Below are 13,433 nucleotides of genomic sequence, written 5' to 3' on the forward strand. Positions count from 1 at the left end.
ACACACTCACACACACACACAGGACCAGAACACGGGAACATCAACACCGACCCACAAACACACGCATACACTCACATACACACACAGGACCAGAACACGGGAACACCGATCCACAAACACACGCACACACTCACACACACACACAGGACCAGAACACGGGATCAACACCGATCCACAAACACACGCACACACTCACACACACACACAGGACCAGAACACGGGAACATCAACACCGATCCACTAACACACGTGTACACTCACATACACACACAGACGCACAAACGCATTCATTTACACGCACACACACAAACACTCACATACACTCATATACACGCACACACAAACACACACATGCACTCACATACACGCACAGATGCACAAAACCATTCATATACACGCACGCACACAAACACACACATTCATATACAAGCATGCATGCACATTCATATACACCAGTGATCTCCAAGCATGGTCCTGGAGAGCTGCAGGGCCTGCTGGTTTTCATAGTGACTCTGCACTTCATGAATCAATTAGAGCAGTAGATTACACAGTTAACTCAACTCACCTGGTGTCTTGGGAATCAATTTGGTACTGATTTTAAGGTGAAAACAAAAACCAGCAGACCCTGTAGCTCTCCAGGACCAGGGTTGGAGACCACTGATATACACGCACACGCACCACACACACATACGCGCACAAACACCCACACACCACACACACATACACACACACACACAAATGTTTACTTTCTCCTCATTCGGTGCCAAGTCTTCTCTCTCAATAGGATTCTACACACACCCACTCAGGTCACGGGTCAAAACCATGCAGCAGAACCAGGACCTCATAGGTCAGGCAAAAGTCATTGGACTGGGGGAAGGATCCATAATTTATCATCTTTCTGCTATAATGGGGTAGTGAGGAGTAAAAATAATAAAATAACACAAACAGCTATGCGGTTTGCAGTACTTTCATTCCAGAACATCCAATGGAATGAAAGAAATGCAAAATGCAGAGAATGGAAATGGAAAAAAAAAAATTCTCATTTCGTTCACAGTTGAAAGTTTCTCTCTTTTTTGTGATTCATGTTAAGAAGCTGAAGCGTTGCATTTTGGGATTGCTGGCTCTTTGGCTCCAAGGTCTTCCCCTCTGAAGGAGCATGGACTGTTCTCTGTACCTCGAGGTATGGTGTTAATGGCTGGTAATTTTCATTATCCATCAGTCTGAGGCTGAATCATGTAAGTAAATAAATCTGGAGAGAGGAATTGTTCTCGTACACAAAAAGAATATTCTACAAAAGATGAATGCAAACACATTAATGCAAACGCAAACACTACTAATCTCTCAATAATGGTCAGGTTCCATTCAACTAGAGACCTTATAGTAACAGCAATCCCAGAGTGCACTGCTCCACTGTGTCTATAAACAATGCACTCACTAAGTACACACATACAGAAGTAAGCGCCTTTAAACTGGGAATCAAATGAGAGATATTATTAATTTACTAAATCTTTGAATTTGATTATTTGAGGGGAGATTTAAAATCACCATCTACAGTAAGAACCAACTGAACAGTATTTTTCTTGTGGCATAAAAAAACTGCTACTGGTAAGGAAAATTTAATTAGAAAAAAAAAAAGTAGGTGAAAAATTGACGTTTTGGTCCAAGCGGGTTTTCCACAGGATCTAGCTGTGAGACATGTCAAAGCTTTAATTGGTGAAAAAATGCTTCAGAATATGTCTAAACTATTTTAGTACAAAGCTCCACTGGCACTTAACCACTTTGTATTAAAATAGTTTTGACATATTCTGAAGCATTCTTTCACCAATTAAAGCTATGACACGTCTTATTGCTAGATCCTGAGGAAGAGTCGCTTGGGCCAAAACGTCAATGTTTTGATGACTATAATTACATAGGAGCATCTCTTCAGCGAATGTGAGCGGACTAGGTTTTTTCCTACGTCTCAGAGCAAGGACGTGACTGAGAACTCACGGCTGTCAGAGAGTCTTTATTCCATCAAATTCCACTCAACAGAGCCCTCCTGACAGGAAATCTGCCACAGCGAGCTTTTGTGCGTGGCGCGACAGCGAAGCCACGCGAAGCTCGAACAGGACACAACAGGAAATGGCAGTGAAATCGGTCAGCGCGCGCAGAGCTAATGCCCTGAAGGAAACCGAAGCCCGCCGTTCAGGAAGTAATCTACCCGACCATGTCGCGCCTCAGAGACGAGTGAACACAGACAAACACTCTCTGAGGTGTAACCGATAGAGAGATCTCACAGACGTACTGTTAAAGATCAAGGAGACACAGTGTATGAGAGACGTGATGGTTTTCCACTTCTTTTTCAAAGTAGACAAGAAGGGTGGTGAGAGAAATCGGTGGTACCTGCTCTTTGGTTACTGTATGTGGGTGTGTGTTTGTGTGTGTGCGTTTGTGTGTGTGTGTGTGCGTTTGTGTGTGTGTGTAGGCACACATGTATGTGGACTTCACAGACTAGATATAGCGAGTTATAGTGTAAAGACTCCCTTCAGCAGCTGTACTGAGTAATGAGTGCCCGTGCAGGAGTGCCCGTCTCACCTGTGGGCAGGTCAACGTGCTGGAGCTCATTCCTCACCAGGCCCAGGTTGTTGGGAGCGGACGTGGCGAAGGACAGGAAACTGGTGAGACTGATCCATTCGATACCCCTGTGAGAAACGCAATTACACAGCACACTTCTGAATAAATGCTGCAAGGGCTAGGATTATACTGAGCATTAACAATGACATCAACAAAGACGCACGCACACACACACTATACACACACACACACAAATTCAGCTCCAGTCTCTATTACAGAGATGGAATAGATCAATCGCACAATGATTACTTCTATGCCAGGCTCAATAGGCCACAATCAGACGGGACAGGTCCCCGGGAGACCAAGGTCTGGATCAGAACAATTTTTAGCTCAGCGAGATGATTAAAACAGGTGAGTTGGAACCAGCCTGTAATCACCTATAACCCGTCCACATAAAAGTACTGTTCAGCAAAGCGTCCGTCACCTCAACACCACCGTAATTCAGCTGGCTGTCAATCAGCTGGACGATTTTCTCAGTCCACCACGCACAGATCGGAATACGAATCACAGGTTAGCCTGTCCCTGCTAACAACCTGTTCTCAGCGCTTTTTGATTTGAACAGACAACCAAAATATATACTCTGGGACAGGGGATATCTACCAGGGTTGAGTCTGAAATAATACTGGACATTATTTAAACTTTAAATATTCTTATTTTAAGTTTAAGCTTATTTTGACTGGATTTTTATTGATTTATGTCGTTGTAAGTGACACACAGTTTTATTTATTTGTTTGTTTATTTCATTCTTTTGGAATGGTGATTTATAAGCAGGGCTCCTTTGAGAAAGAGACCTGTCTCAGAGGGACCCCCCTGATAAATTAGGGTAGTAAATTAACAAGCGGAAAAACCCTGGCCTGTGAATCACAAGCACGGTTCAAGGTTTAGAGTGGTAACTGAGGTGGACTTGGGAGTATTAATGACAGGGAATTAAATCTGCCCTCATTTCTAATCGCCACACCAACATCATTTACAACTTGACCAAAACATTTAAACTAATTACTAATTAAATAAAAAAAAACTCTGAATAAGAACTCTACCACAGGCTGTTCCAGAAACATTCTAGGAGAGTGTTTCCATAATGCATATCCACAGTTAAAACCCATCGAACCAATCACGGTCTGCCTGTGGGAAGCACACGCATGTTAACTGACAGCTTTGCACAAAGATGAAACATTCCCTGGTGTGGATGCCAGCTTCTTTATGAAGTTACAGTTACATTAGCATATATAGTAGCATACTATAGCGCGGTATAGTTATAATCCACGGGGCAAACGGCCCATAATCCTTGGATCCTTGAGCCAAAACACAAATGAAAGGATACATTCATGGTGACTTCACAGAAAAATGAAAGGATGAAGGCACAATGACTTCATAAAGAGAATAAATCAATGGATATCTGGAAACTTCCAGGATATGACAAAGAAAATAAGGTCTTCACAGAGAAAGAAAGGGTGACTGCATTGTGACTTCACAGAGAAATTAAAGGCCATTGTGATTTCACAGAAAAATTAATTGATGACTGCATAACGACTTTGCAGAGGAATGAGAGGGTGACTCCATTTGCTTTTGCAAAAAAAAAAAAATCTAAGCATGAAGCCAGGTAATGGAAAGGATGATGTAATGGTGACTACAGATAAAATAAATATATATCTGACTTTGAGATAATTATTAGCATATTGAGCGAAACATTTGGACGATCACACACAACCGGTGAAATTATTTTCTCACTACCAAGCTTTAATTACCTAGATGTTCCAGAGAGTAACAGTCTAATTAAGGAGACTGGCCCTCGGAGGACAAGGGACGGCCAGTTGCTTTGTTTCAAACCAATTTCTAAATGACTAAATTGATTAAATCTCTTGCCTAATGAATCAAAGTGAAACCGCTCTAGCCACCTTCAGAAAGTAGAGATTAATGTTGCTGGATCCCCTCTGAGCCCTTTGGGGTCCAGGGCTCCAAACCCCCTAAACAGGGCCCTGCAGGTGTTCTGACCCTTAAGCCTGACTAATTTTATCAGCGCAAACATCGAACCAATGTACGTCAGGCTGGTTTCCCACACACAGATTTGCCTGGAGCAGCGTGGAGTCTTCAGGTGAGAGTTCAGGTCCCCAGGAGGCTGTAGGTTCAATTCCTGTCAGGGATCCTACAGCTGTACATATGAGTAAAGTACTTAACCCAAATAGATTTATCTATTTTCCATTTCCATTATTCTTTCTAAAACCCACAACAGGCATATTTCAATGGAACATAAAATATCAAGATATTCACAAAAAAAATGTAGGTGAACTCATTTGGTAAATTACTCTAGAAGGCCTCATTGTAACTGAACTGCTGAAGACTGACCAAACTCTAATCAACATTTCACTTTACATCCCTACATTATTTCGTGTCACAGTGGAAAATTTGCATCACCAAAGCGAACAGGTAGTAAAATATGCACCGCGACAAGATTCTTTGTCGAAGGCCGCAAATAGTCCGAGGGTTCCTGATAGGGGTTAACCTCCCGCTGGGAAATATTCATAGGGCTCCACATAAATCCTGAAGTAATCAGCTCCTTCACCTTCAGAAAGGCACGCGACCTAAAGAATGACTGTAAGGACAGCCGCCCCCCCCCCCCCCCAAACCCCCCACCACCCAAGCTCACACAGAACAGAGGGCAGCGTGTGACAAGGACCTCTTGTAATAGCTTTTTTTTTAAAGCCGGCCCGTCTTCACCTTGCAAGTGATCCCTGTTATCTGTGCACTCACACTGCCACACGACTGGACTGCTGCACGGCTGGCCTGCCAGGTAGCAACAGCAGCAGGGGGCTGTGAATTCGGGGACTGCTCCACCAGAGCACACGGTAAAAATTTACTGAAGGAAATAAATAAATAAATGGTTTTATTGAACGGGTGTAACTCTATACTTATAAAGTCTTTTGACTGCAGTCATCAGGGTCAGAAGAACTGTGACCCAATGGTGCGACACAAACAGGTTTATGCGCAAAATAGCCTCATATCTTACTTTAACAGGGATTAACAGGAAATAACACACACTCACTGACACACAGACACACACATATTCATCCAACCCAGTGAAGGAGTGGGAATGAGACGCTCACAGACTACAGTTCAGGTGCAGCGCATCAGCCAAACAGACCTGTAGTGAAGTCCTAAACACTGCGGGAGCGTGACCTGGCAGAGGAGAGGTCGGAGGCTCACCTGACTTCGCAGGAGTGGACGCTCAGCTCCTTGTGCAGGAGGCCGCCGGTCAGGTTGTAGACGAGGACAGACCCGGTGCTCGTACCTGAGGAGGAACAGGGCCCGCTCCATTATGGCACTGTTTACGGTCACCTCAGGAGCTCATGGGAGCTTCAGGACAATTTATCTTATTTATTTAACACAAGATACATGCAGTCTTCAATTGTCCCATCACAACCCCCCCCCCCCCCGCCGCCTCAGCCACGGCTGGTGTCACTAAACCATCTCTAAGACATGAAAAATACCGCACGCTACAAGGGTGCGGCAGTAAAGACACCACTAAAACAGACATGGCACAAAGGAACACATCAGCAGAGGGAAGAAGAATCGAGGGGAACAGAAAGGCACAAAACCTGACTGCCATGTGGGAACAGGAACGCTCAGAACCATCCTGATCTTCTAAGTCTGTTATCTTTTTATTTCTTCACCAAGACTTTACTTAGCTGAGCTCAGGGATATCAGAAACTGTAGATTCCAGTTCCAATCCCTGAAAAGATTTGATTAATTCTGAAGAGATTCTCTAAAACCTCTGCCTCTTTGTCCTGTTGGTAAAACATAGGCTAAAAGAATATGCTCTGATCCCTTGCAGTGCATGTAACATACACAGGCTCAGTGTCTCCAGTGAGTTGTGTGTACTGAATGAATAGGAGCCACACTGCAGCCATGACATTTAACTCAATCTCTTCTGTCCTTTCTCCCAGTTCAATTCAATAAAAGTGACTTTACCCACAGGAAAACGCTGCCCCAATCTGAGCAAGCCCACACCTCATTCTCCTTAAGGGGCACAGTGCTGTTTATGTAAGCCAGCGGTCATCCCTGTAGTTCTGATAGGTACGTACCCCATTGTCTGCTTCTTTCCCAAGAGCAATTTTTTTCAGTGTCTTACAAATTAAATGAATTTTCTATGAAAATACACACATTCACAGAGGTACACATCTGTCTCGCCCCCTCCCGCACACGTGCACACACACACAAAATCACACACACACACACACACACACACACACAGACTCTTCCCAAAGCATTGGCACTGGCCCAAGGCCCTCTCCTTCACATCGTACAATCATGTTATCATTCTGCTTAGAGAGCCATTATGCCCTCGTCAGCAGCCCTCTGCCAAACTGCGCTCCCTTCCAGCCTCTCTGTCCTGGTCCGGGCACCTCCAGGACAGACAGGATCTGGCCCCGGTCCAACAGAGGCTTCACAAGCGTTCCTCCGGCCTTGCCCTGGGCCCTGCTGTCCGCTGCTTCCTCACTGAGGAGATAAGTGGCCTTGCACTCTCCCTAAGCAGCTTACTGCAGGACATTCTACACTGCAGATACTCATCTCCCCGTACATATTCCTCTGCACTGCACTCAGTGAGTCTTCTGTTAATGAGGGGACACTAAATTGAACGATTTCCTTTTTCATGTCTTCTTTCTCTTTTGAAAAGATTTTTTCATGCGTGTTTGTTCTCTTCAGTGTGTCCGTTTCATCTTCAGCATTTCCCTTTTATTTTTAAATTACTTTTTAAGAGTTATCTATCTGTAACCGTCACTGCACTGCACAGATTGGGGCGGAAATCCATTAAGCATTCCACACCAAACTACAGTGCACGAAGGTCACTGCTCATTAACCACCAGGGGGCGTGTTTTTAAAGAGGTGCCACATGAAATCACAGCTTTAAACCATCTGGAGGTGAATGCAAGCCCATGTATTATGCAGGTCACTTGTAATACATGTCAGGACAATCAGGAGAAAAGTGTTTTGTTAAAGAGCACATGACACACATGCACTACTGACATGGCAGAATTAAATGAGATTTAACGTAAAAATTAGTAGTCTTGCTGACAGTTTCACATCTCATCCATCTCGGTCAGCATGACGTTCCATACAGGGGTTTTAAATCAGCAAAAAAGAAGAAGAAAAAACAGCAACCTATCAATTTGTTTTTTTAAGGGAGGAATTAATGAATAAATTACAATATATCATTGTGAATGTAATCTTTTCACTCTGACATTTACAAATCGCCCCGGAACACTCAAAAAACACAGCATTCACAGAAAAAATATGCTGATAAGTCCACCCAATGCATTAATATACAAGCACTGGAAAATACATTGAATATAAACTAAAATTGATTGCAGCCAAGCTAAAATAGTGCTGGAGAGAACGTGTTCATAGTTGAGTCTTGCTTTCATTCAATCAAACCATAAATATGTATTGCGCATGGCAGCACTTAACAACAGGCTGTCACACAGCACTACACAATGGACGTTTTCCACAGGAAGTAGCCTACAGTTAAAGGACAAGAAGCACATCTGAGCCAATGAGGGAACAACTGGAGAATATTTCCCGGAACCCTCGAAATGTTATCAAACTAAACTCCTGAAAGATGGATGTCGAAGAGATTTGAACATTGAACAGGAACAGAATAGAATATAAGCCCTTATCTAAACTAAAGACATAGACTGGCAGAATGAAGGGAGACCCATACTGTGTAAGGGCCAGGTCTACATGCCATTCACAAGAATGCTGAAATTGATCACACAACCAGAGTGTAGGGGAAGTGTCTAGCTCAGAGCTCATTCCTCACAAGTCTAGGACAGTGGTAAGAGGACAGCTTCAAAAGTGCAATAAGCTCAATCAGTTTTTATGATAATTAATGTATGTACGCCTATCCTTTCAAAGGTAGACATGTCTGCATGTAGAACATCTGTACGCTAGTCCCGTTCCTCCTTACGCAGACAGACTTCACAGCATGTTCTGCATGATATGATCAGGCTCCTGCAGGCACAGCCTGGGTAGTAAATCCAGAGATAGGGTGAAATTCAATCTGTTGTTCGCATAAACTTTGTGTGGTTTACTTTTTTTTATTTTTTTTAAGGAAACCTTTTTAAAGTCGCACACCATAAATCTGGACTGCACATGAATTCTAACAAGCGGCCACTTACAGCACCCAATCTCCGACATTACAGCCAATAAATTGCCCGGGAGGCTGAATGAAAACGGTTCCTAAAAATACAGTTTGTTCTGCGGATGCAGGCCGCGCACGGCTGCGTTCGGAGCCAGAGAGCCCCGAGTCTGTTCCTCAGCTCCTCTCACCTCCGGCGTTCCGCCTCCTCCGAGGAGCCGTCAGGGCTGTCTCCTCTCACCCGCATCCTCCGGTTTGAATAAGTTCTCCGTTCTCGGTTGCCACGGTGATTGTGATTAACGAGCGGCAGTTTTATTACCTCAACCTCTGAGAACCTGCACGCAGTCGCCCTAAATGTTTGCTCGGGAGCTGCAGCTGATGAACCCTTCGAGCAAAAAAGCTCACGCCGTCCGTGAAGATCTTGACGCAAGATACGGGGAGCAGATTTTTTTCCAAGTGCAGCAAGAAGGCAGCCACCGTTCACAAAGCCACCGCTCACGTGAAGCCAATGCCACCAACTCAGAGAAAGTAGAGGCCGAGTTTACGATCGGTCCTTAGATGATGACATACGCTGATTATCATATGCCGCCACTATTCATTATATTACCTTTCCTCGTATGAAGCTCGATTTAGACTCTCTATTTATAGACAATAAAAGCAACATAGAAGGAACAGATAAGTGAGAGGAGGAACAAGTTTAGTTTAGTTTAGTTAATCTGCAAAGCAGCTACAGCTAGCCGGTGTATGCAGAGGCCGGCTCAGCCTCTCCCTTCCACACTGTGCCCTCCCTTCCTCAGGAGGAGAGGTACTGGGGCAAAGTCATACAACTGATTCTACTTAAAGTCTTCATTTAAGACCATGATTAATTAATGAGTTTAATTAATTATTTGTGCAAGTAAAATATCGTATAGCTACTCTAATTTTTAATGTGGGTATTTCCCACTGTTTACCATGCCCCTGTACATTTATAAAGACTTCAGCATGTCTACGGTAGCAAGTAATCTAACTGAATTTAACACGCGTCGCTTGTAAACACCGCTGTTGATCATCATCGGTGCTTAATTAGTGGTAATTACTTTATCAACTTAGATTATTGAGGTGGTGCAAATGGGATAATTGTGTGAGAAGGGGCCTGACAAAGATGCTATCGTGACCTCGTGCTGGCGGAGTACTGAAGTACAAGGTGAAAAAACAAGGGGAGACAAACTGGTGGCCCTAACAATGTTACAGTGGTAATCGATTAGCTAGCCTTTATAGAACAATGAAAGAGCTCAACAGCCAAAGCTGGGACAGCTAGCTACCTGGCTAATGCTAGTGACAGCTAGCAGATCAACTAAAGGACAGAGAGGGAAGTGCTAGGCTAGTGCCTTCCTATTCCCATGCAGCCATCTCAGAATTGCGCAAACGTACTAGTTTGATCCTTTGTCTACGTTAAATTGACAAGTTGAATAACAGCCTAAGATTGGAGCAGCAATAAGCTCTTATGTCGAAGTGAACCGCAGCGCTCTGCTTCACTAATTTGGAAGCTTGGTGTTTCACTAAGTAGCCAGAAGGGATCGATGAGGCATTAAGGAAAATCCAACAAGAAATAGAGAGAGCCATGTCTAAGGTAATAAAAAAAAAAACAATGGAGCAGGATTTACAAACAGTTGAACCCATACTTGTGAATTCAGGCTTGTGAATTGCAGTTTCATTATTATAAGAACTCGGCTTTGTCTGGCATCTGTTTCAGGCTCTAGTCTGCTCACCTGAGCGGATTCTGAAAAATATTCCAGTAACCTCAAAGGAAACCAAAGTCACAAGATGAGCCAGAACTCCAGGCAGCCCAGTTTTCAGACAGTATTCTACTCATTTAAATTTACAGGCATTTAGCAGATACCTTTATCCAGAGCGATGTACACAGCTTACATTATATCCATATATACAGCTGGATATACATTGAAACAATTAAGGTTGCGTAACTTGCTCAAGGGTACAATGACCGTGTACTACCTGGGAGTCAAACCAGGAACCTTTCGGTTACAAGCCCAGTGCCCTAACCACGAATCCACCCCGCCACAGAGAGAAGTCTCACAGTTAAAATGCTGAGGGAGTGCTGCATTTGTGCACTGGCAGTATAGAGCAAATAAAGACATAGTCTCCCTTCAGCAGTGTCAGTTCAACCTCAGTGCACTGTGTTCTGAGGTAACACAAACTTCTTTAAGATGTCCTCCAGCGGAGGCTCAAAACTAATGAACTCCACCCGAATGACATTTCAGAGATAATTCTGACATTAATGACCGTGTCACTCTGCATGAGACAAGTGTTGTTGCTGATACTGATCGCCCGCTACACTGCTGCATTGTTAAACTGCCATCTGGACGAATGCGAGACCGCAGTGAAAAAGCTTTCTACCAACAACCATAAATTACTTAAGTGACAAGCATGCTGTGTGTGCGCGCGTGCGAGTGTGTGAGTGTGTGTGCCTCAGTGTGTCTCTGCGTGTGTGTGAGTGTGTCTGTGTGCCAATGCGCGTGTGTGTGTGTGCGTGCGTGCGGATGTGTGTGTGTGTGTGTGAATGTGTGTGTGTCTGCGTGTCACTGCGTGTGTGTGTGTGTGTGTGTGCCTCAGTGTGTCTCTGCGTGTGTGTGAGTGTGTCTGTGTGTCAATGCGTGTGTGTGTGTGTGTGTGTGTGGATGTGTGCGTGTGTGAATGCGTGTGTGTCTGCGTGTCACTGCATGTGTGTGTGTGTGCCTCAGTGTGTCTCTGCATGTGTGTGTGCGTGCCTCAGTGTGTCTCTGCATGTGTGTGTGTGCCTCTGTGTGTCTCTGCCTGTGTGTCTGTGTCTGTGTGTCTTTGTGTGTGTGAGTGTGGCCCTGTAGTTTTCAGTGAAATGAAAATATTTGCGCGTACAGAACTGAGAATGCAATCAGACGAAGACTGAACTGTATGTCATTGTTTTGGGCATGCCGGATGATATAAACTGGATTTATAAGATGTAAGATAGAAATCTGTTGAATGGATATTTCCTACAGTAATCCCGCACAAAAGCCCAGCTGTACCCATTTCTCTTTTATTCTTTCAAGGGCTTCAACAGAATCCTAGGAAATAGGATTTCAGACTTTACTGATTTTTATATCTTAAATATTTCCATTAGTAAAATCTGAAATCCATTTTCTGGACTCCCACAGAAGGCCCTTGAAGGGTGAAACAGGAACAGGTACAGCTGGACTTCAGCGCTGGATTAGCGTAGCAAAAAGATTCAGTCAAAGGATTTTTATCTGACATCGTACTGTATAAGTCCACACTTTATATCGTCCAGAAATCGGAAAGTGTGAGTTCAGGAATGTTTACCAAAGGAAAAGGCTTCATTCTGACTTTATCTCACTCCGGGGGGAAGGTTATCGCTTATCAAGGACTGCATTTCACATCTTCTCTGAAAGACACTCACTTGAGTAAACTGCCCTTATTTGGAGACCCAAACATTTGCACAAGCTGCACAATATTACCCTGCAATCTGACTTTTCTGTGTCTTAATGCGTTATGATCCAGTGTTGATTAGACCATGAAAATGAATGAATGAATGAATGAATGAATAAATAAATAAATAAATAAATAAATAAATAAAGCAGGATAATCTAAGTAACAAAAAGTGGGTGCGGGAATAAAGAAGACAGTGTACTCCCAGGGATTCCAGAATCTTCTACTGACTTCTACAGCTGCTGCAACGCGACAGAGCAATATTCCAGTTAGCAAATTTACTAGACCCTCCCCATTCCAGGCTAGGGACATGACACTAAATGTACACTACATGCACACACATTCACACAACGCAGGCCTTTAATTCCACCACGAGCATCCAGGGACCCACAGACCAGACGGTGCGCAGTACTCACCCACGGCCAGCAGGGGCTGATAGTGGTTGATGTTCTTGGTGGTCAGCGGGGGGCACATGCGCAGGGCGAAGGGGGGCAGGGGTAACCCCGAGAGGAGCCCCGTCAGGAGGAACTTCAGCTGCACCTCCTGCTGCGCCGGAAGGGAAGGGGGTTCGCTCCCAGAAACCAAACTCTGACCTTTGGGAAAAAGGTGAACAGAAGAGAGAGACTCATTCAAACTGGTCGAGAAGCCAACACTCTTCAGTGAAGTTAAAAACATAGAGGATGATGGGAAAACCCCATCTCCTGAAGCAGGACTGCACACCCCTTGGGTGACCATCTGATTCCGGGCTAAGGAACCCTCACGCGTTAGACGGGGAAAAGGCGGTCCGGTTCAATGCAGTAAACCGTGCGGCCTCTCACAACGATAATACGGAACCTGCAAGTTTATGACGGCGTAATTTCACTGGAGAAACGCTTCAGCGCCACGTGCGATTTAACAGGCGTGATTACTCTCCATTTATCACGATCTGCGGCCCGCCTTCAAGCTGTCGCCCCCACGGGTCGAGAACAGCCCGCCCCGGCTCATTTCCCTTCTGCCTGTCACCGGGCTGATAGTAAAGTCAGAGGGCTCCATTTTCTCCCCATGTAAAGCTATTTCATTCTGCCGCCAATTAAAAGGCACTTAATAACCCACAACAGGTGTGACCGCGGGAGCGGACTGGGAAACGAGGCCAACGTTCCCCCACGCCGGCAATTTGAGACGCGCCATTAGACACAGAACGCGGTGGTGCTCACGGCAGACCCTGCCACGGAATAATACTCATTCACAC

General features: G+C 44.5%; 1 protein-coding gene across 1 annotated transcript in view; it reads right to left on the minus strand.

Annotated features, from left to right (window-relative positions):
- wdr11 (WD repeat domain 11) overlaps positions 1–13,433 on the minus strand; it is a 56,146-nt gene that overhangs the window by 29,025 nt on the left and 13,688 nt on the right. The window contains exons 10-12 of the mRNA XM_035400145.1: positions 12,622–12,798; positions 5,815–5,899; positions 2,575–2,681 (exon numbers count right to left, since the gene is read on the minus strand). Coding sequence (XP_035256036.1) covers positions 2,575–2,681; positions 5,815–5,899; positions 12,622–12,798 — 369 coding nt within the window. The remainder of the gene's footprint in view (positions 1–2,574; positions 2,682–5,814; positions 5,900–12,621; positions 12,799–13,433) is intronic.

The sequence above is a fragment of the Anguilla anguilla genome, chromosome 18, assembly GCF_013347855.1.
Source record: "Anguilla anguilla isolate fAngAng1 chromosome 18, fAngAng1.pri, whole genome shotgun sequence".
Lineage (NCBI taxonomy): Eukaryota > Metazoa > Chordata > Actinopteri > Anguilliformes > Anguillidae > Anguilla > Anguilla anguilla.